Raw genomic sequence first — 19,969 nt, forward strand, 5'->3', positions numbered from 1 at the left:
AGCTGAACGAGAACGAGATTTCGTCACTCAAGACTGGTTTGGCCTCCAACTCCACGTGCGGCTACGAGCTCAAGCGGCTGACGGATCACACTTGGATGACCGTGGCTCAAATGAAGAGGGAGAAGCCCGGTATCACTCAGAATGAACTTCGAGTAGCAATGTACGAGTCCGACCTCTTTGTTCGTGACATCCCCACTGTGACGAACAACTGCATGGAGCACTTCATCTCCGAGTCAAGCGAAGCTACCGCCTACGAAACCCGTGACACGCTACGCAAGACCCTGGGCGTGATCACGGACGACCTGATCAAGTCAGGTACAAGCGACAATGGGACGTCGTTGACTGCCAAGCAATACGTTCGCGTCGTGACGGACAAGGTGGCTATGACGGCCTTCGTTCTCGGCATCGACAACACTGGCATCCTAGGTGTAATTACCGAGTACATCCAGCCAATCTGCGGCCCCACGCAGTTCATCGGAGAGATCGACGACGGCACCGACCCGAACACTCTCGGTCTGAACATTGTCGGCGAGGCCTTCAGTGATAGCAGTCTCGTCTGGAAGAGGCAGGGCGACGGTGTCGTCACCATCACTTTCCAGAGCGCCGACACCAAAAATGTCACCGTGAACATCTTCTCTGGCGGAGACAAGGTCGACGAGATGTTCGTCCGAGCAGGAGGCGCTGCTACGTGGAGCTCGAATGTGACGGCGCTAGGAGGCAGGTCGCTCTACCTTGATCGATGGCGTCCTGGTTTCTTGGGCCTCCCCGGCACAGGCGGCGGCTCGCTGAAACTCTGGGTGCCTCGAGCAGATGAAGGTGGACATCTAGACCTAGCCGTGAAACTCAACGTCAGCTGAAGTGTGCCATATCACGAGTAAAGTTAATATCAAGCAGTCGGTCGACACAGAACGATTGTGAATGTCTCTTGTCAACTGGAAGTACAGCTGGGAGAGGACAAGACGTTGTGTGTTTGCCTCTCCCGTTCAAACCCTGAATAGGCGCCTCACTTGTCAACTTGGGCCCAAGACCAGTCACCTCGTCCAGTTCTCTGCATTAGAGTAAACTACAATGGGCTGGAATCCTTTTGCTGCGCCACCTCCTCCTCCTGAAAATGTTTCGCTGCTCGGTCGGGTCCAAGAGCTGGCAAACCGTGAGTTTCTGACGACTCGAGGGTTGATCTCGGACTTCCAGGAATTTATTCAGCAGGGAAACATGCTCAACATGGCGGTGGGTCTCATCCTGGGCTCGAGCTTCTCCGCTATCCTCAACTCCCTGGTCGTGGATATCCTGTCGCCTTTCATCAGCCTCTTCACAGGTGAGCGGCGCCGTTTGCAGTGGCAGGCACAAAACGTGGTGCTGACTTCGTTGCTGCTCTGAAGCACGAGGAATTGCAAACCACTACTGGCCGATTCGATGCCCATCGACGACGCCAGAGTGCTCGTGTGATACATGGCAAACCTGGAAAGGAGGTACGGGAAAACGTAGGATTTTCGGTATTGCTGTTCGAACGCTTATCTTCGCTTGTGCTCATTTGTAGCTCGAGACGCTGGCGCCGTGACCATCAACTACGGATTGTTCTTCGAAAACATCATCAACTTTGCCGTCAACGCTCTTTTCCTGTTCATCGCCGTCAAGAAAGGTAAGCAATCACCGTTGTTGCTGGGTCTAACACTAAAATTCGTATCCTATGTCGACACCAGTATTCGAGCTCGTCTTTAAGCTGAAGGTTGGCGTGAAAAAACTGTGCCCCTATTGCAAGGAGTTCGTGAAAGGCGCTGCTACGAGATGCAAGAACTGTGGCTCAGACATCAGTGGCCCTCCAAGCACCGGAGGGTAGAGCACTGCACGAATGCTAGCAATTTGCAATACACGTACGTGATCGATCCACTTACCGGTCGAGTTTTTTTTTGCCCAAATCTTCTTCATGGAGGATTAATCGTACATGCAAATTGATAAGTAGATTGTTTTAGGATTAGTTACACGACTTATACCTTGTCCTGCACTGTCGACAAGCGTGACATGGAGGACGGAGACGTGTGACCTGACGGTGGCATGTCTCGCAGCATACGCACCGCTTCCTCCACCGAGATGCTCGGGTCGTTCGCCAAAATGCGCTTGATGATGTTGGTGGAGGCCACGATGTCGTGCAGGCGGCTCTTAGCATTCGCGATGGCGAAGCGCACGTTGCGCACCGCCAGCTTCTCCTGCATATCCGACAGCACTTGAATCGTCGTGGCGTCCAGGTCGTTCATGTTGCACATGTCCAGCACCACCCCGCGAGTGGCGATACCTTGGGTCCGTAGACGAACCATCTCGCGCTCTGCAAACAGCGCCACGCGCTCGCAGTTGGCGAAGTACAGCGAACTGTCCACGCGAATGGCAATGACATCGCCCAGATCGTGCGCCTCACTGAAGAGCTCGCGGTCGACGAATCGGCCGTTGTCCAGCTCGCCCAGGATGACAACGGGCGACGTCTTGGTCTTCCACATGAGCGCCAACACGGAGCAGACGATGGAGGCGATCAGGCCGTCAAGCACACCCAGACCCAACGTCAAGACGAACGAGGCCGTCCACACGACGAACTCGTCACGCTTGACACGGTACAGCCACTTGGCCTCCTTGAACTCGACCAGCGAGTAGCCGGCAACGATGATGATCGACGCGAGCGTGGCGCTCGGGAGGTAGTACATGGCACCCGTCAGCGTGTACAGCGCGAGGATGACAATCAGAGTCGTGATGATCGACGACAGCTGGGTGTGGGCATTCAGCAGGTTCACCGCAGTGCGAGACATGCCGCCCGTGGGGGGCATGGCCTGGAAGAAACCGCACACGACGCTGGCGATGCCGAGACCCGTGAGCTCCTGGTCGCAGTTGATATCCTCACCTCGCTGAATAGCCAGACGCTTGGCCATGGCAATACTCGACAGGAACACGACGACCACAACAGTCAACGAGTTGTACAAGATCGTTCCGAAGCGGTCGCTAGCGATGAGTCCCGAGTCAAAGCCGTACCAAGGCACCTTGGGGTCCGGGAACCCACCTGGGATCTTGCCCGTGAGCTTCAGGTGCGACGAGCCCAGCACGTAGCCGACAACGCCGCCGACAATGCACACCACCAACGGACCAAGGTCACACAAGGTGCGGACAAAGAAAATGGCTAGCAGCTTCCCCTTGGACTGCTTCGGGGATTCGCTCAATGTTTTCTCGACAGCTTCTGGTTGAGGCGTGTGGTCACCGCGTCGTTGACGTGCAGACTCCATGCTCACGTACTGCTGATCGGTGATTGAGAAGCCGTGGCTGTGCGTGACTTCAGCCGTGTTGTTCCCCGCGGGCGTGTGGATCTGCTGGGTCTCCTCAGCTTGCACCTCTGGCTTGTCGGTCTCGAAGAGCTGCATGAGCACAGGGGACGGGAAGAAGCGCTTCTTGAAGACCTTGACGCCGAACAAGTAGGCGATCGAGATGGCAGCCACTGCGAGCGCAGTCAAGTTGGTGCTGCCGATGTGGTTGAAGATCTGGTACACCGTCTGCGGCGGGTAGTCCTGCGACGCGAACTTGATGCCCAGCGCGTTGGAGAACTGTGACAGCATGATCAAGAGGCCGCCGGCCGACACGAAGCCGCCCATAACCGGCCGCGAGAAGAAGTCGGCGAGTTGGCTCAGGTTCAGGATGCGGACGATGAGCAGGATGCAGCCACTGAGGAAGGCCATCATGATGCCCGTGGCCACTCGCTCGTCCTGGTCGTCAACGTCATCCAGGATGGTGCCGACCAGCAGCGACACCTCGGAGCCGCTAGAGACCGATAGTACCGTGCTGGACCCGAAAATGGCGTACACTAAGGGAGCTGTAGCCGCCGTGTAGAGGCCGTGGTGCGCCGGCACGTTCATGATGGTGGATAGCGACACCTCCTGCGGGATGAGCATCATGGCCACGGTGATGCCGGCCACGATGTCGAACTTGAGGTCTTTGGCCACGTTGTAGTTGGGCAGCCAGCGGAAGATCGGCGCGTAGTGCTGCACGTGCTGCGTCCACGTCTTCTTGGGCAGCGCGAACCGCTCACTCTCTCGACGACCCGCCAAGCTGCAGAGCCACGACGCCATCTTGGACCTTCTTGGGGACTTGCGCAGTACGCCGCAAAATGGGGAATGAGCTCCAAGGTGCTCGGTCTCAGCTTCAGAAACGAGCAACGCGACTAAAGAGACTGTGACACGCGCTGGACGGGTCTGCGCGCCAATGGAGACGGCGAACGCGGTCGAGCTGGCGATGACTGACGTGTGGAAGTCAATGTCGACTAGAGATGGCAACGAGTTCCATCCGGCTGGCTGCGCAGCGTGGAACTGCTGGAGATCGGACCGAAGGACAGTTGAGGAAGAGGTGGCAGCACCATGCTCTCCTTTGCACGCCATAGAATTGAATGGGGACCACGGCGATGCAATTATCGACGAGGTGTACGCAGCTAGAGGCAGGACAATGGAAGCGCTCGTTGCCAGCATTCCCTCTCAGGCTCGCCAGCGCTTCATGCCGGTTTCCCTGACTCACCCGTTGCAATTCGATGGAGATGGAGATGGATGGTCCGGTCTCAGCAATGCAACGCCGGAATCGCGTGGCCAATGCGATTGGCAAAATGGGGCACGTCAAAGCGGATGGCCAATGCGAGCGGCAGAACCCGGCGCGTCAAGGTCTCCGTCTCCGGTGGCGGATACCTGTCGAGGGACCACTTCATGCAAGCCTCCCACGAAGATCGGTTACATGAGCACATGAAAGGGCGGTGCCTGTGCTCTCGCATAACCTCGCGAACTCGAATTTTGAGGTTTTTTGCTTCCCTCACTAAAGTACGAGAATCACGAGCACTCGAGGGTCTCCCAGGGCAAAATTTCGTGTTCGAAGCAGGCGGAAATAAGCGAGTGAAATTTGCTCGTGTGCCAGCTCGCTAATTGGTCAATAATATGGAGCCAGAGCGAAGTTTCGCCGTAAATTACGACGATCCTAGACGGTCGCCAGAAGCTCGCAACTCACCCCCATTCAAGAAGAATCCAAGCCCCGAAGAGACCTTAAGTTCCGTCTAAACCACACGAGTACTTGTCAAGATTGCCTGTCAAAATGGTAGCACCAGAGCCTCCTGCGAGGGTGAAAGATGCCGTGAAGAATTGGACAAATAGGGGTGGGTTGGAGCGTATACCGCCTGGTGGAGAGTATTCATACATCGACGACTGGGGCGTGCGAGTCACGTTTACGGATGGAAATCAAACTAAGAAGGCGTTCATATGCATGGCTGACTCAGGATGCCGAGAAGCAACGGATGGCAGGAATCTTATTCTGTTGTCAGGTGGAAAGACATCGTCCGCTGTGAAGCATCTCACAACTCGGCATTACCTTGAGTCGCCGAAGACAGTGAAAGAGGTGGCTACCAAGCGCAAGCGCAACGCAGACATTGAGCGTTTGCGCACGTCAACTCTATACACTCGCAATCCAGTACGTCTAAACCTACTCCTTGAAACGCTACGCATTATAAACAACAATTTACCGCTGGAAATGGTCGAGTATGAAGAATCAAGATTGAAAGAGGCACTCGTGTTGAGGCAGGAGGTGCAGAGTACTCTCACAACAGAGCGTGTCAACGAGTGCATCATTGAGATATATTCGTCGACGAGAAAAGAGGTAGTTGCATTTCTCAAGTCCAACCTTCAGCCGTATCCTAACCTGACTATGGTTGCTGACATGTGGACGTGTAAAACGACATCAAACAAATTTCTCGGTCTACGCGTGTATCTAATTGACAAGGACTGGAATTTTAAGTCTGTTCTTCTTGGAACACGTAAATTTACGCCTGCTTATGGAGACCGAGATGGCGGGATTCAAGCTCCATTTTTGTGTTGGATAAAGCGTACCTTGGAGGACTTTGAACTGACGGTAGACAATTTTTACGGTGCTACAAGTGACAAAGGCCCCGATGTGCAAAATTTAATGAAGAACCGATTGCATTACCAGTGGGAATGGTGTATGGCACATATGTCTCATGCTGCTACACGGGCTTCGTGTGGCATGAATAGTAACGACAGTAAAAACCCCGGCATGAGCTCGCTAATTAGGAAAATGAGCAAGGTTATTTACGAGGTGAAGCACGTTGAGGTGACCGGTGATCTTTTCAAAAAACTTTGTGAAAAAATGACGACTGGAAAAGCTACCACCCTTCTAAGCTATTCAGACGCGCGTTTCCTTAGTGTTACGAAGGCAATGCGACGTGTGTTAGACAAGTGGCAAGTAATCCAAGCTTGGTACGATGAAAGGGCAGCCAAAGCAACCCGAGAGAATAACACACCACCCGTCTTTCCTCTTACTGGTGAATATACGACGTTAACCCAAGTGATGTCAATATTGAAGTCACTAGCTGATCTCAAGCGCTCCTGTCAAGCCGAAATGCCAACGCAGGTCGAAAATCTGATGATGTTATACAGAATTCGCCTAAATGACCTCGATCTCGAAAAACCAATACGCCACTACCTTTCAACAACGAAGAAGCCAATCTGGATACAACCAAGCGATCTAACACCGTTAGCAGCAACAACACGTCGTCTTCTTCAGGGAGCGCTCGACAAGCGTTTCTTTATCAGGTATTATGACGAAACCAAGATGGCGACAACAGCTTACGTGTTTGAAATGCAGCAAAAACTGCACCCCGTGTTCAAAAGTCCAAGGCATAACCTTAATGCTGTCATACTGAAAGTTTGCCAGAACCATGGAGATAGTGGACGCGCAGCTTGTGAAAAACGTGACAAGGTGCATCGACGCATTCGTGACCAGTTGCGGAACTTGATCGAGCGAGTAGCAGAGCCGCGTGACATGCGTGATCCAACGCCCAGTTCCCCTCCAGTTTATTACAACGAGTTAGAGGAGATGTTCGCACCACGGAGCAGTAGGCCATTGCCACAGAACAATAATCACTTGCACCGGTTTCTCGATGAAGAACTTGACAGGTGGATGAACGATCCAATTGAGCCTCTACGTGCTTCGGATAACAACAAACCAGAACCAGTGCTTTCGTTTTGGGGGAGAATGGAACGTGAAGGAAACTACCGACTGCTACCCAAAGTGGTAAAGGTGCTTTTTGCTGTCCCGATGTCATCTTGTCAGATTGAGCGAGATTTCAGTGTAAGTGGAAACATGGTAACCACTCAACGCACCAGCTTATCCCAGCAAAACATTGACATGTGCTCGTTTTTAAATCGTAACCGCGATTTTATCGACCTACTGCAATGTGAAGAAATCCCTCGTGGGCAACACAAGCAACATACTCCATCGTGTTTCACCTTCCCGCTTGATGCAGACCCCGACATTTATACGGATATGGACAGTATCATGGATGACATGATGGCAAACTTTGTTTCGAGTGCTACGCTGTATGAAGAACAAAAGGAAGAGGTGTAAGAGTACTCTTCAAAACAACGGCTGACGTCGTATTAAACTCGTACTTGCAAATGTCCATAGCGATACCAAGCTTGCAGGCCGATACTGACCACGTTGGGCAACTTCTGCATAGTGACGATCCTGTTCTGGTGCGTGGTGGAGCTGGTGGTGCAGATGACCAGCCGCACCTCGCAAAAACTGTGCGTGGTTGAGGCGGACGGCTTCCTGGGCATGGCCAAAATCTTGGTGATAATCGTGGACGATATACCCGTGGCCATGCCGACAGTGCTGTTCGTGACGCTGGTCATCGATTCGTCGGCGATTGCAAAGGAGAACGCCATCATGACGCGTGCAGTGAGGTGATGGACAACATGCAGATGCTGTGCTCGGACCACCGACATGGACAACCTAATCCCGTACAACAATTTCACCGCGGACGACATCCTCAAGTGCGGCGCGCTGTCGGCCCGTACGGAGAACAACGAGGCCATCGACATTGTGTGCCACAACTTGTAGGACACGATGTGGGATGAGTACACGCTGCTGCACTACACCGACGACGAAGCGCACGATCGCCAAGCTCAAGGACAACAAGACGGGCGAGATCTTCCGTGCCGTGAAGAACGACCTGCAGGTGGTGCTGGCCATGGTCGTGAACGCGGACGCCATGCGCGTGGAGGTGGAGGACCGCATCAACAAGTTCGTGTCACGCGGCTACCGTGGTCTGGGTGTGGGTATCGCTCGCAGCGGCGACGTGCCCGTGAAGGAGTGCGAGTGGCAGATGATCGGTCTGCTGCCGCTGTTCGACCTGCCTCGCCACGACACGGCTGACACGGTGAAGAAGGCCATTGCGCTGGTCATCGCGGTGAAGATGGTCACGGGTGACCAGAAGTCCATTGCTGTGGAGACGTGCCGTCAGCTGGGAATGCCGACGAGCATCCTGGACACTTCGTTCTTCAACCAGGCGCACCCCCGGGAGTGGACTGGCGCAGATGATCTACGACACGGACGGCTTCGCTCTGGTGTTCCCGGAGCACAAGTTCGAGATCGTGAAGCACCTGCAGTCGATGGACAAGGTGGTGGGCATGACGGGCGACGGTGTGAACGACGCGCCGGCGCTTGCCCAGGTCGACATAGGTATTGCTGTGGACGATGCGACGGACGCTGCTCGCGCTGCCACTGATATTGTGCTTGTTCCGCCTGATCTGAGTGTGATCATCACGACCATACGCATGAGCCGTGAGATCTTCCTGCGCATGAAACCGTGCGCATCGTGTTCACGTTCGGCATCCTGACGCTGGCGTGGAACTGGTACTACCCCCCCCCCCCCCCCGATTCTTGTGGTGATTCTTGCCATCCTGAATGACGGTACCATCTTGACGATCTCGAAGGATAACGTGGTGGCGTCGCCGCACCTGGACTCGTGGAAGCTGCGCGAGGTGTTCATCTCGTCGATCTCGTTCGGCCTGTGGCTGTCGCTGTAGACGATCGTTCTGCTCGCGATCATCACCAACTCGAGAGGTTTCGAGAGCACTGGCGTGGAGACCATATGCGTGAGCTGCATGAAGAACTACCACGACTTCTTCCAGGATCAGTACCAGACGTGCGTGATGGCGAACAACGCGACAGGCTGCGGTGAGATGACGGGCAATGTGCCGCAGGCCGCTAGTGTGTCGGACGTAGGCACTTTCCGCGAGAGCGTCATCGACGCGTACTGGACGCAGTACCAGGAGAAGTACGACTCGAGCACGAAGCTGTTCGAGGACCTCGCGGCACCTCAACTGGCTGCCGAACGACGTTGGCCGAGGTTGGGTACAACCAGTACGTGCACGGTTACACGCTGGGCCAGGGCGGCGCCGCGTACGAGGGCGACTATGACGTGTTCACGACTGCTCAGCTGGGCAAGGGTGTGGCCCTCATCGGCAACGGTGAAGTGTCTACCACGAACGAGGTGAGCTTCTGCGACTAAGTCTGGGGCTTCAGCAACTGGAACTCGACGTGGACTCGCGACAACGAGATGATTGGCCCTGGTATTCAGCGGAAAGGGAGTGTTCATCGGTCGCTGGTGCACCTGCAGGTGTCGATCTCCAGTCAGGCCCTGATTTTCGTGACGCGTACCGCTAGCAGCAACAACTGGTTCTTTGCTGAGAAGCTGCGCAACCTGCTGCTGGTTGCTTTCGTGCTTGCCCAGATTGTGACTTCGGTGATCGGCTGGATTGATTTCGATGGCTACTCGACCGTATTGTTGTGATCGGTTGTAGTGGCGGCTACACGCTGTTTGGCTGGTTGTGGGCAGTTCCCTCTTGGTTTGCCGAGAACTACGTGCTCCGTAGGAGCGCGTACGCGAGCAAGGCATTTACGGAGCGCATTAACGCTGGTCGCCCGATGATGACTCACTCGGTCATGACCAACATCGGCTCTAACGACAGAAGCTCCCACCAGCACACCCTTGATTGATGCTCCTACAACTGCTTCATTAATACAGTCCTGGAGACGGATGCCTCCACGTCTTCCCGAAGAATTAGTGTCTTACGTTCATTTCTTACGTGTATAATATTTATCACATTGCGAGCTACGAATTCTGTCTGCGTACTACGTAAGCACCAGCACCTGACAATGACTTAAGATCGAGAATCGTATCGCTGTGCTGAGGCTTCGGCCCTCTTCGCGACTTGATTTTGAATACGGGCCGAAGTTGCACGTAGTCCAAGCCTATGGCCGTCGCGGCGTAAATTGCCACGATGTCCATTACTGGGATTTTGTCGTGCGCTCAACCTGTCTTCTCTTGGTGCGCTACTTCTTTCTTGTATATCATCTGCCGCAGCGCTTGTGAGACGCACAGACGATCCACTGGTTTGCTCTCCTTTAATATGTTCCTTGCACTCAACTTCTTGAGCCTGGACTAATGCTTCCCTCATTTTCTGTTGCATCTGACGATCTTCTTCTGACAGGCCATAATCGTCGTCAGCATCTGTATCTCCTTCTTGAATCGTATCTCTGGCTCTGCCTCCGTCGGTACCAGCCTCAAGGAGCGTAGCTTGATTGACAGCGTCACGAACGGTTGAAATTATAGAGTGGATACTGCTCTCAACCGACCGTTTGATTTCAGCTGAATCTGATGCATTTTCAACGGATGGTCGGATTTGGCGTTCGTCAAGAACTCTTGCTAGTTCAGATCCAACCAAATTAGCAAAGTGTTGACCCATCTCATCATCTGTTGGGGGTAGTTGAATAAGATCCACTTGCCTGGCAACTTCATCCACTATAAATTCCTTCAGTTTTCTTTCAAGTGTATCCATATTAGAGACTCCTTCCACGCGTGGTTGGCGTTGCTGAAGTTGCTCGCGCAAGATAGATATAGCATCAGCTTGACGTTGAACTTGAAGGTTCATGTCTGCCCGAGCGGCGGTGACAACTTTCTGCATCCGCGACTCAGCTTGGCGTACCAGTCGAGTGGTCTCTTGCGTAACAAGTTGCTGGATATCTTCGGCAGTAGTATCGTTTGAAGAAAACTTGGAATCAACTCGACGCTTTGTTTCCTGCCGAATCTGATCAAGCCGATGGTCTAACGACTGCTCCAGGCGATGCGCCATATTCGATACAGACGTCTCTACGAGTTTCTGCACAAGCTCATTAACGTTCTCGTTAATGTTCACTTCGTTGTATGAATCCAACTTGCTTGTAAGCATCTCCTCAAGATGGAGTTCCAAGGTGCCCCGAATTTGAGATTCCACATCGGCGGTCGACTTTAGTACGAGCTGCTCCACATCCTTGGCAGGGTTGGAACCTAGGCGAGATGTCAGCTGCTCCACAATTTGCTGCTGCACACGGTCATTCATCTCCTTGAAACCGGCTTCAACCTTAGCGTTGACAGTGCGCTCAATCTGGTTGGCTCCGTCAGTATGGGCCTGAAGAGCGGACTGCGAATCGCGCTGAAGGTCTTGAACTACCAGGGCAAGACTCTTGTTGACTTGTCCCTCCAGTTTTGCTCCCAAATCTGCGTATAGATCTTGTAGACGAGTCATCTGCTCTTGAAATGTGGATCGAGTAGAGGCCAATGCACCTTGAATCTCCTGGACGATGACAAACTGCCTGTTGGCCAGCTCATTCAATCCCGACTCCGCATAACCTTGAACAGCCACTAGCGCTGCTTGCTGCGCTTGATTGAGACCTTCCTGCTGGAACTTTAGCATAACGTGCTCACCGGCCAGAGCCTGTGTGTGAGCCAAACAGCGCTCAGCAAGGTTTGCTAGCTGGTCTTCTGCATCTGGGACAACCTGGATCAAAGTTGGAGAGGTGGCCGAACTCGGAACCTCAACGATCGCAGTCATGTTGTCATGTGGCTCGGGGTCTTGTATTGTGGCTTGTAGAGCGGCTTCTGCAGCGGCTTGCGCAGTAGCCGCCTGCGACCGGGTCACCACCATCTTGGTCTTGCTGGACGGCGGCTATTCGTTCTTTGGCCCTTCATGAAATTTATCGTGAAATCTTTCACGCCAAGTTAGCCAATAAAACAAATAGTTGTTTTAGCCAATGATCCTGCTCAAACACGAAGAAACACGAAGACGTCCGTCTTGGAGTGGCAAAAATCGCTATCTCCCCCCCTCAAACCGATCAGTGAGGTCGAATCGAAAAACCCCACGAAGACTCTTCGTGGGGTTTTTCGCTTCGCGAGGTTTTGAGAGAGACTGTCTCCTCAAATCTTCGTGGGACGCTTGACTTCATGAGCAGATGGCGCGTCACGTCTGCCAAAGCCTTCAGCCAGCGCCGCTGCTGCTCTGCGAGCGCGAACTCGAAGCTTTTTATCCCCGCAGCTTTGGCTAGTCATGTTGCCGCTTGCCCACTGCACATCGATCCTGGCGTCTCTCCCCCCCGCGCAGAATACCAGGCCACAGGCTGGCGAAGTCGACCTCATCCGACCCCCTCAAAATTTGCGACTCAAATCCACTCACTGTAATTGCCGCGGCATGCAAAGACATCCTCGCCTAATTGCTGGGACGAGTTTCTTGTCTAGAGTGGCGCTGTCGCTTCCACACTCGCGGGCGAGCGAGACGTGTTTGCGTAAGGCATGTCGGATCGAGCACCATTGCAGAAGTCACCCCGCCACGTTGTAGTTGTTGTCCTTGTAGCAAAGGGCTAGATCCGTCGCCCTCCTAGCACTTGTCGTTCTAGCCCCCCGTTGGGCTGTTCTGCTTTATCGAAATGAACTCTTATCGCCCAGAAGCTCAGTTAGATTAGTCGAACCTGGGGTACTGTACGAGCGAATAACAAAGCGTCAACAAGAAGGAGGTCACATGTTTCAATTGACCGTTCACCTGGAATCGCGAGCCGCCCTTCACGAACTCTTTGCAGTACGAATTCTTTACCAGCACGCTGCCCTTGAACACCACCTCAAACACTGCACCGCATCAATCGGTTTCCCTCCTAGCCGACTTCAAAGCTTTCTAATGAGCCCCCCCCCCCCCCCCCCCCCCCCCACACACACACACACGCATACAGACAACTCATAGTGTGTCGTCACGTTACCTTGCTTCCATAGCATTGGTATTGTAAAAAAAATAATAAAAAATACTTTATGTGGGAGTGACCTTGGCATTGGGGCCAGCTTTGGTCTCGGTAGGCGCTACCTTGAGCCCTTTTGTGATGAAGTCGGCGCTTTTCATGAGTCTGTTTAGACCCTGGACGACCATCACGGCTGTAAATGACATTGGTGGTAGATAGTGAGCTATCCTAGAGCAGGCAGTCGGCAGAAGACGGACCTCGTTTGACTGCAAAGTAGAGGATGAGTGCGTTGACGAAGAAGCGCCCGACATTCTCGATGAAGAGTCCGTAGTTGACGGTGATGGCGCCCGAGTCGCGTGCCTGGCTTGGCGTCTCCCACGAGTCGCTGTTGCAGTCCTTGTGGTTGTTGGGGCATCTTGCCATGGCGTAGTAGTGCTCAAACTGCGAGTGGAGACCAGACTCAGAATCGGGGACAGGATGTCCACCACCAGCGACTGGAGAATCGCCGTGAAGGACGTGCCCATGATCATACCGATTGCCGCGCTGGATGAAGCCGCGAAAGTCGGTCACCAACGCGTGGAGGTCGTCCCTGAGCGAGATCGGCTGAATGTGGGTCGTAACTTTGTTGAGCACTTTCTCCATGCCATCCGCCGATATGGAGAGCGCTCGCTTCGTTTCATCGCTAACATCTCCTTTGCAAGGAGCAGGGCCAGCAGCTGTAGTGCGCTGTGCAAGCCCCATTCCGCTGGCCGAAGCAATTTGCCAACTCGACTTCCAGCTATTCCCAGTCTCGATGCTGCCTCTGGATTTGGTTTGGTTCCTCATTCGACGTGGACAAATTGCTTTCTCGTCCTGGATAACGTCATGCGTCCCAGTCCTTCATGGCCCTCGATCGACATTCAATTTTCGTACATTTCATTTTTACACACACTTGAGAGTTCTAGGTAGGCTAGCGTGGGTGCGCGCTCTAAATGCTGTGCACCCGGGAGGCACGAGCCAATACCTGACTTTCGTCTGACGGCATCTCCTCCGTGCGGATGGCAGTGATGGCCTCTGGGAATCCGATGCGCGCGTCATTGTGCACGATACCCACGAGGAACTCGGACGTCTGAAGCAGGTGCTGGAGTCTGTCACGCGCGTTGACAATGGCCAGCATGATGCCCTGCATCCGAAGCTCCGCCTTCAAGTGCTTCATCATCTGGATAGTCGTAGTGTCCCAATCCATGATGGAACACGCATCAATCACCACACCGCGAACGAGGACGCCCTCAGTTTCGTGGCGCTTGCGGACTTCGCGCTCCACCACGCGCTCGATGTACTCGCAGTTGGCGAAGTAGAGCGCACCCTCAACACGAATGGCGACGACGTCAGACAACGGACGCGCGGTGTCCGGGTACAGGTCAAGATCCACAATCCGCTTCTCACCAGTCTCCTCATCGGTCACCTCACCTAGCATGGACACGGTCGGGCGACGAGTCTTGTAGATCACAGCGACCAGCGAACAGAAAATGGAAGACAACAGTCCAGGAAGCACACCCAGCAGACACGAGAGCACGAACGAAGCCAGCCACACGTAAAACTCGTCGCGTTTGACGCGATAAAGCCACTTTGCTTCTTTCAGCTCGATGAGCGAGTAGCCTGCGACGATAATGATGGACGCCAAACTAGCCTTCGGCAGGTAGGCGAGAGCGGATGTGGACGTGTAGAGCACCAGCACCACAACGAGCACAGTGATGACGCTTGCAAGCTGCGTGCGCGCATTCTGCATGTTCACAGCCGTTCGCGAAAGACCGCCCGTGGAGGGCATGCCCTGGAAAAAGGAGCCAACGAGGTTGGAGAATCCCAGAGCAATGAGCTCCTGGTTGGGCCGGATTCGGTAGCCCTCCTTAATGGCCAAACGCTTAGCCATAGCAACGCTGCACATGTACGAGATGATAGCGATCGACAGCGTATCAATGAAGAGGTGGTAGAGGCGGTCGGCCTCGATGATACTCGTGCTCAATCCGTACCAGGGCCTCTTGGGCGACGGATAACCACCAGGCACGTCTCCAGCGAGCGTTAGAGAGCCTTCCGGGGCCAAGTAACCCACTATTCCACCCAGCAGACACACCATAAATGCCCCCAGATCACACACTAACCGCAGCGCGATCAGCACAGCCATCTTGGAACGCAACAAACGGATAGAAGTCGACGACGCTGCTAGCATACGTCCTGTCAGCGCTGTAGTTGAGGTGGCCGATTCTGATCCAGTCTCTGACTTCGCGGGTGACGCCAGTTCCTTAATGCGCCTCTTCATTTCAGCCTCCGCTTTAGCCTCCGCTTCATCGTCCCCACGATCGACATCTCCGTTGCGAGCACGTCGAGGTCTTTCCACTTTAGGTTGGGTAGGATTCATTCTCGGCAACGTCCGCACTGATCCTGTTTCATCTGAGCTAGAACGGTGCATGCCAGAGGCCACAGAACCGGCGGGACGCGTTCCAAAGTCCAGAGGCCTCTCAATCGTAATGTAGTCTTCATCAGAAAGCGAGAACCCCACACCTTCGTCGTCCATGCGTCCATTGCGCGTGCTTCGAGTAATGGCGGCCAAATCTCGCTGACGGCACGAGCGGGCCAAATCCAAGTCGTTCGAGCCCAGATCACGGCTGTTGCGGGCGGAAGACCCCCACGGAGACGATAAAACATAGTCCCGACGGTGGAGAGAGCCCGTCGTAAACACCGCCGGCAGGTCGGCCCACCTCGATCCACGGGGCGAGACCGTCACGTCCTCCACGTCCAAATCCTCCTCCTCCTCCCGTCTCGGCTGCCGTTTCTTGGGTTTGGGGACGTCGCCCAGTTCAATGTCACCTGCATAGTCCGCTGCTTTCTTGTCCTGTTTCTCATCTGACTCCTCTGTCTCGTCACTCATCTCTCCACTCGACGAGGTCGTGCTCATGGACAGTTGGTTGAGCGCTCTCGACGTCTCAATGGCGAATTGGTCCTCGAACTCCTCCTCGACCCTGACCAGCTCCCTCACCACGCGTCTCTTGAGCTCGTGCATCCCCACGAGCACCAAGATGGAGAACGTACCCAGAGCCAAACTCAATGTATTCAGATGTGGGAACTGCTCCATCAGGTCCAGCACCGTGAGTACCGGCAGGTCCCTGCTCTTGATCTCGAGTCCGAGCCAACTTGCTACCTGGGACAGCATGATGAGCACTCCTCCAGCCGAGATGAAGCCGCCCATCACAGGCCGTGAGAAGAAGTCGGCGATCACACCCAGTCGGAACATGCCCATGAAGAGCAGCACGACGCCGCTCAGAAATGACAGCAGGATGCCTGTGGCCACGCGCTCCTCCTCGCTCTCCACCTTCTTGATGGCCGAGCCCACGAGCAGACTCACTTCAGCCCCGTTGGCTACCGAGAGCACCCGGGAGGTTCCGAATAACGGGTACACGAGCGGTACCACGGCGGCCGTGTAGAGGCCGTAAATGGGGGGTACACCCATCATGGCGCTCAGAGATACTTCCTGGGGTACAAGCATGAGGCCCACCGTAACCCCAGACACGATGTCGTACTGTAGATCCTCGTGCAGGTCGTAGGCGGGTAGCCACTCGAGAATGGGTACATGCTGCTTGAGGAAAAAGAGTAACCGCTGGCGGGTTATGCGCTGTCGGGCGTCAAGCGCGGACGCGTACAGCGACGAGAGCAGCGCGCCCAGTGCCGCGAGCGACAGGTCGCTGGACGCGGGAGACGGCGGGGAAGACGATGCAGTCATGGCCAGCCTCCAGAACGGCCTGTGGACCGAGAACCAGCGGCGACAAGCCTGCAGGACGAGTGACGTAAGTGAAGGCTGTCTCTTTGCGAGATGAACAGATGACAAGAATACACGTAGCGTGGCAGCGCAGAATTATACTTCCCCATACGGAACGACCTCTGGACAAGGATAGTTGAACTTGCATCCTCTCACATTAAGAAATTTGTAAATTTCTATACTAGCATACTGCGCTTCTTACCGTAGAGTTAAGTTTTAATACTGCAGTAAGTGCGCGACGGTATAGCCACTTCTAGCGATGCCGGACGTGAGCATCAAGCAGGAGCGACTGCGCGCCACCGCCGCCCAAGAGGTAGCCAGCCCTCTCTATTCCCCTACTAAATGGCCAATATACGTCGTTAACTTGGGTGCTGCTGCAGCTCTCGGACGCGTTCCAGGCGGCCGTAACCGACGACGAGCAGGAGCGAAACAATCAGCTGCTGGTGCACGCGTGCAACTGCGACGACGCGCAGTGTCGCGCCCCGGAGTTCCGCGCGCTGTGCTCACACATGAAGCGCTTTTTGCGGGCTTCGTGCTGGGCTTCACACAGCCACAAGTGGCGCGCGTACCCCATCGCGACGGCCGTCGTCGAGCTCTTCACGTACCACGCGCTGCACTGCCAGGCGCTGCAGTGCAACGTGCCAATGTGTCGGCAGCTGCGCGGCCAAGTGCTGCTGTAGCGCAGCGCTGGTATTAATATGCCCGAGGGTTAATTAGGTTAACGAGATGTGCTGCGTCTTGTGCTACCAGTAAAAATACTCCCTCTTTGTTGTCCAGTACGTGAGGGAAATTGTCGCCATGGACGGTCGAGTCTCTGCAATGGAAGGCAAAAAGCGGGTCATGTCAGCGAGAGGGTCGACTTTGCTGCGGCAAAGTGCCAATCGACCGCGTGGTGATGGCCGAGTGCGGCCACGAACGTGCCCAGGATCGAGACTCACGCCGGAGCTTCACTGGAACTTGAACAATTCGGCCCTGAAGACGCTGTCTAAAGCACAGATTGAGCAGCTCTACGGATTGTTCAAGTTCTACGACTCGTCCGCGGTTGGTGATACGTTGTCCTCGATCTGCTGCTCACGGTTTGTGGAGGTCCTGCGAGATGCTCGGTTGTTGGGAGATGGTAGCGCTGACTCGGCTGCAGAATCGCCCAAGGGCCTTCAAGTGGACGCCGTTGAGCGGGTTTTCGCGCAGGCCGTTATGGGCAAGATGCGCGTGTATCTTGACGCCGATGACCAGCCTGCACTCACGTTTTCTCTCTTCTGTGGCGCCTTGATGCACTGTGCTATGCTGCTGAACCCGTTGAATCGCCCTGAGGTGGCTCTACAGGAGATTGTCCCGATCCTTCTGGAGAGCTCCATCGAAGGCCAGCGAGCACCCGCAGCCAACGGCTTACTCAGCCACCTCCCCTCAGACGGCACGATGTCGCTTTGGACGCCCGGGGAAGCGCATTCGCAGCCCGAAGAGCCCCTCCAAGATTTCCGAGAGCTGGCCACTTTCCAGCAGGTAATTGCAGACTGCACACGGGACAAAGCTCTGGCGGAGCTCAGGAAGGAAAAGCTGGAACATCACTACCGAATCCCGGACAAGATCGCTACCAGCTTCCATCCGGATACGATCGCACTCATATCAAGCAAGTTTCGCATGTTTGATGCCTTCGATCGCGGCACGCTTCCGCGGCATGAGGTGTTCGCGTTTCTTTCTAGTTTGGGTACGCACTTGGACCTTCCGGCGCCGTACGCCATTCTGGCAAAACTCTCAGCTTCCAATACTCTTCAAACACAGGCGGACAACGGCGATAGCAGTAGTGGCGAATTGACGCTGGCACAATTGCTTCAAGTGATTGAGGCTACCAGAGAGACAACTCGGAATTCAACCACAGCACAATTTGCTGCAATGAAGATCCGAATGGATCGAGCAGCATTGGCAGCGAAGGACAAGCTACTTGCAAAAGCTTCTCAAGTCGAAGCAGTAGTCCCCGATGATAGTGAAAGTGCTGTGGACGCGCAGAAGACTAGACATACCAGCACCAGGAAGCACGGTACAGCTGGACTACGATCCCGCAAGTCAACAGTTATCCAAGAAACTGCTAACACAACGGCAGATACATCGAGCAATGCACCGCAGAACAGTAACCCTCGAGGCAACTCCAGAATGCGTGCCTCCATCTCCGATAGGAAGAAACCATTGTTGCAACGGAAGTCGTCGACAACGAGTGGTAAGGGCGACACCGCGGTAGCTGCTGTGAGTGACCATCACACCCCTGAAGGGCCCCAACCTACGATGGAATTCCAGTTTTCGGCTACCTCTGCTCGCAACAACAGTGCTAAAGAGGAGAAAGATGACGGTGAAACGAAGGCACTAGAATGCCTAGCAGATATGGATAATGACATCAAGCTACAGCACCTGTCGAATGGCATCACCGTCCAGGTACACGAACCACCAAGTTCTTGCAATAGCAAGGCAATTCATATCTTCTTGCTGCTTGGTGGTGACCATGACGGTGCAATCTGCTACGCAATCTCGCTTGTGTTTGCAACCAAGGAAATCATGGAGAAAGAAGGAGTCTACTACACGGCAGCACCTAGTGAGACCACTCGAAAGACGCCTGTGCTACCCGTACAAAAACGTTTGGCCAACGCGCTGCTTGTGCTGAAGAGATGTGTTGTGGCCAGATTGAAGCAAGGCTTCGAACTGCGCCCCCCAGGCCAGCTTGACATCGTGGACAAAATGCTGCAAGATCTACAACGACGCCAACCACACTTCAGCAGACCTGTCGCTAAGGTGTCGCGAGGTACTGCAACCGCAGCCCAGACACGAGAGGAGCGGGAAAAAGTCTTAACTTCACCGCTGCAGACTGCAGCACCAGATCGCGCCCGTACGTCACTACCGCGACGACACAAGTCGGCACCTCCATCCAAACCGGTCCACCACCCTCAGTTCAATCTTCCGAGCAACTACAAAAATCTTTTTGCGGCGTGGGAGGTGTCTCAAAGCGATAACTACGCGTGGATTCATGACGTGAATGCTGCATCGCCTCTGAAGTTGGCGACCACGTACAGCCACCCGAGCTTCTTTCGCGATACTCAACTAAGTCCCCTTCGGCTTCCTCCCCGTCATAATAACCAGACCACCTAGATGAACCCAGTAGTTTTCACATTGCTCAGTGATATGCAGAGAGAAATAATATGCAAAAAGGAGTAAAACTGGCAGTGACGAGACCCAAGGTAACTCCCTCATGAACAATGGATGACTCCTGTACCCCAAATATCGTTTTCCCAAGTG

At 54.4% G+C, this 19,969-nt stretch overlaps 9 protein-coding genes across 9 annotated transcripts; 5 read left to right on the plus strand and 4 right to left on the minus strand.

Annotated features, from left to right (window-relative positions):
* Positions 1-1,068: 1,068 nt before the first annotated feature.
* Positions 1,069-1,837, plus strand: KRP23_4080 (Large-conductance mechanosensitive channel; the record flags this gene model as incomplete). The annotated part of the gene is made up of 4 exons (XM_067889000.1): positions 1,069-1,315; positions 1,380-1,469; positions 1,538-1,639; positions 1,701-1,837. The coding sequence occupies 4 exons, from the start codon at positions 1,069-1,071 to the stop codon at positions 1,835-1,837; spliced, it is 576 nt and encodes a 191-aa protein (XP_067748198.1).
* Positions 1,838-1,985: 148 nt separating this feature from the next.
* On the minus strand, positions 1,986-4,097 carry KRP23_4081 (Sulfate transporter 4.1, chloroplastic; the record flags this gene model as incomplete). The annotated part of the gene is made up of 1 exon (XM_067889001.1): positions 1,986-4,097. The coding sequence occupies one exon, from the start codon at positions 4,095-4,097 to the stop codon at positions 1,986-1,988; it is 2,112 nt and encodes a 703-aa protein (XP_067748199.1).
* Positions 4,098-7,575: 3,478 nt separating this feature from the next.
* On the plus strand, positions 7,576-8,696 carry KRP23_4082 (ATPase 7, plasma membrane-type; the record flags this gene model as incomplete). Its single annotated transcript, XM_067889002.1, has 3 exons — positions 7,576-7,760; positions 7,918-8,292; positions 8,366-8,696. 3 exons carry the CDS (start codon positions 7,576-7,578, stop codon positions 8,694-8,696), a joined length of 891 nt encoding a protein of 296 aa, XP_067748200.1.
* Positions 8,697-8,963: 267 nt separating this feature from the next.
* On the plus strand, positions 8,964-9,652 carry KRP23_4083 (ATPase 1, plasma membrane-type; the record flags this gene model as incomplete). Its single annotated transcript, XM_067889003.1, has 2 exons — positions 8,964-9,222; positions 9,372-9,652. The coding sequence occupies 2 exons, from the start codon at positions 8,964-8,966 to the stop codon at positions 9,650-9,652; spliced, it is 540 nt and encodes a 179-aa protein (XP_067748201.1).
* Positions 9,653-9,863: 211 nt separating this feature from the next.
* KRP23_4084 (uncharacterized protein) lies at positions 9,864-11,825 on the minus strand (the record flags this gene model as incomplete). Its single annotated transcript, XM_067889004.1, has 2 exons — positions 9,864-9,869; positions 10,848-11,825. The coding sequence occupies 2 exons, from the start codon at positions 11,823-11,825 to the stop codon at positions 9,864-9,866; spliced, it is 984 nt and encodes a 327-aa protein (XP_067748202.1).
* Positions 11,826-12,971: 1,146 nt separating this feature from the next.
* Positions 12,972-13,641, minus strand: KRP23_4085 (uncharacterized protein; the record flags this gene model as incomplete). Its single annotated transcript, XM_067889005.1, has 2 exons — positions 12,972-13,093; positions 13,158-13,641. 2 exons carry the CDS (start codon positions 13,639-13,641, stop codon positions 12,972-12,974), a joined length of 606 nt encoding a protein of 201 aa, XP_067748203.1.
* Positions 13,642-13,867: 226 nt separating this feature from the next.
* Positions 13,868-16,654, minus strand: KRP23_4086 (Sulfate transporter 4.1, chloroplastic; the record flags this gene model as incomplete). The annotated part of the gene is made up of 1 exon (XM_067889006.1): positions 13,868-16,654. The coding sequence occupies one exon, from the start codon at positions 16,652-16,654 to the stop codon at positions 13,868-13,870; it is 2,787 nt and encodes a 928-aa protein (XP_067748204.1).
* A 295-nt stretch (positions 16,655-16,949) lies between these two features.
* KRP23_4087 (Histone acetyltransferase p300) lies at positions 16,950-17,370 on the plus strand (the record flags this gene model as incomplete). Its single annotated transcript, XM_067889010.1, has 2 exons — positions 16,950-17,003; positions 17,071-17,370. The coding sequence occupies 2 exons, from the start codon at positions 16,950-16,952 to the stop codon at positions 17,368-17,370; spliced, it is 354 nt and encodes a 117-aa protein (XP_067748205.1).
* Positions 17,371-17,488: 118 nt separating this feature from the next.
* Positions 17,489-19,822, plus strand: KRP23_4088 (uncharacterized protein; the record flags this gene model as incomplete). Its single annotated transcript, XM_067889011.1, has 1 exon — positions 17,489-19,822. One exon carries the CDS (start codon positions 17,489-17,491, stop codon positions 19,820-19,822), a length of 2,334 nt encoding a protein of 777 aa, XP_067748206.1.
* Between the last annotated feature and the right edge of the window lie 147 nt (positions 19,823-19,969).

Source organism: Phytophthora ramorum (assembly GCF_020800215.1).
Source record: "Phytophthora ramorum isolate Pr-102 chromosome Unknown Phyram_PR-102_s0003, whole genome shotgun sequence".
Taxonomy (NCBI): Eukaryota; Oomycota; class Peronosporomycetes; order Peronosporales; family Peronosporaceae; genus Phytophthora; species Phytophthora ramorum.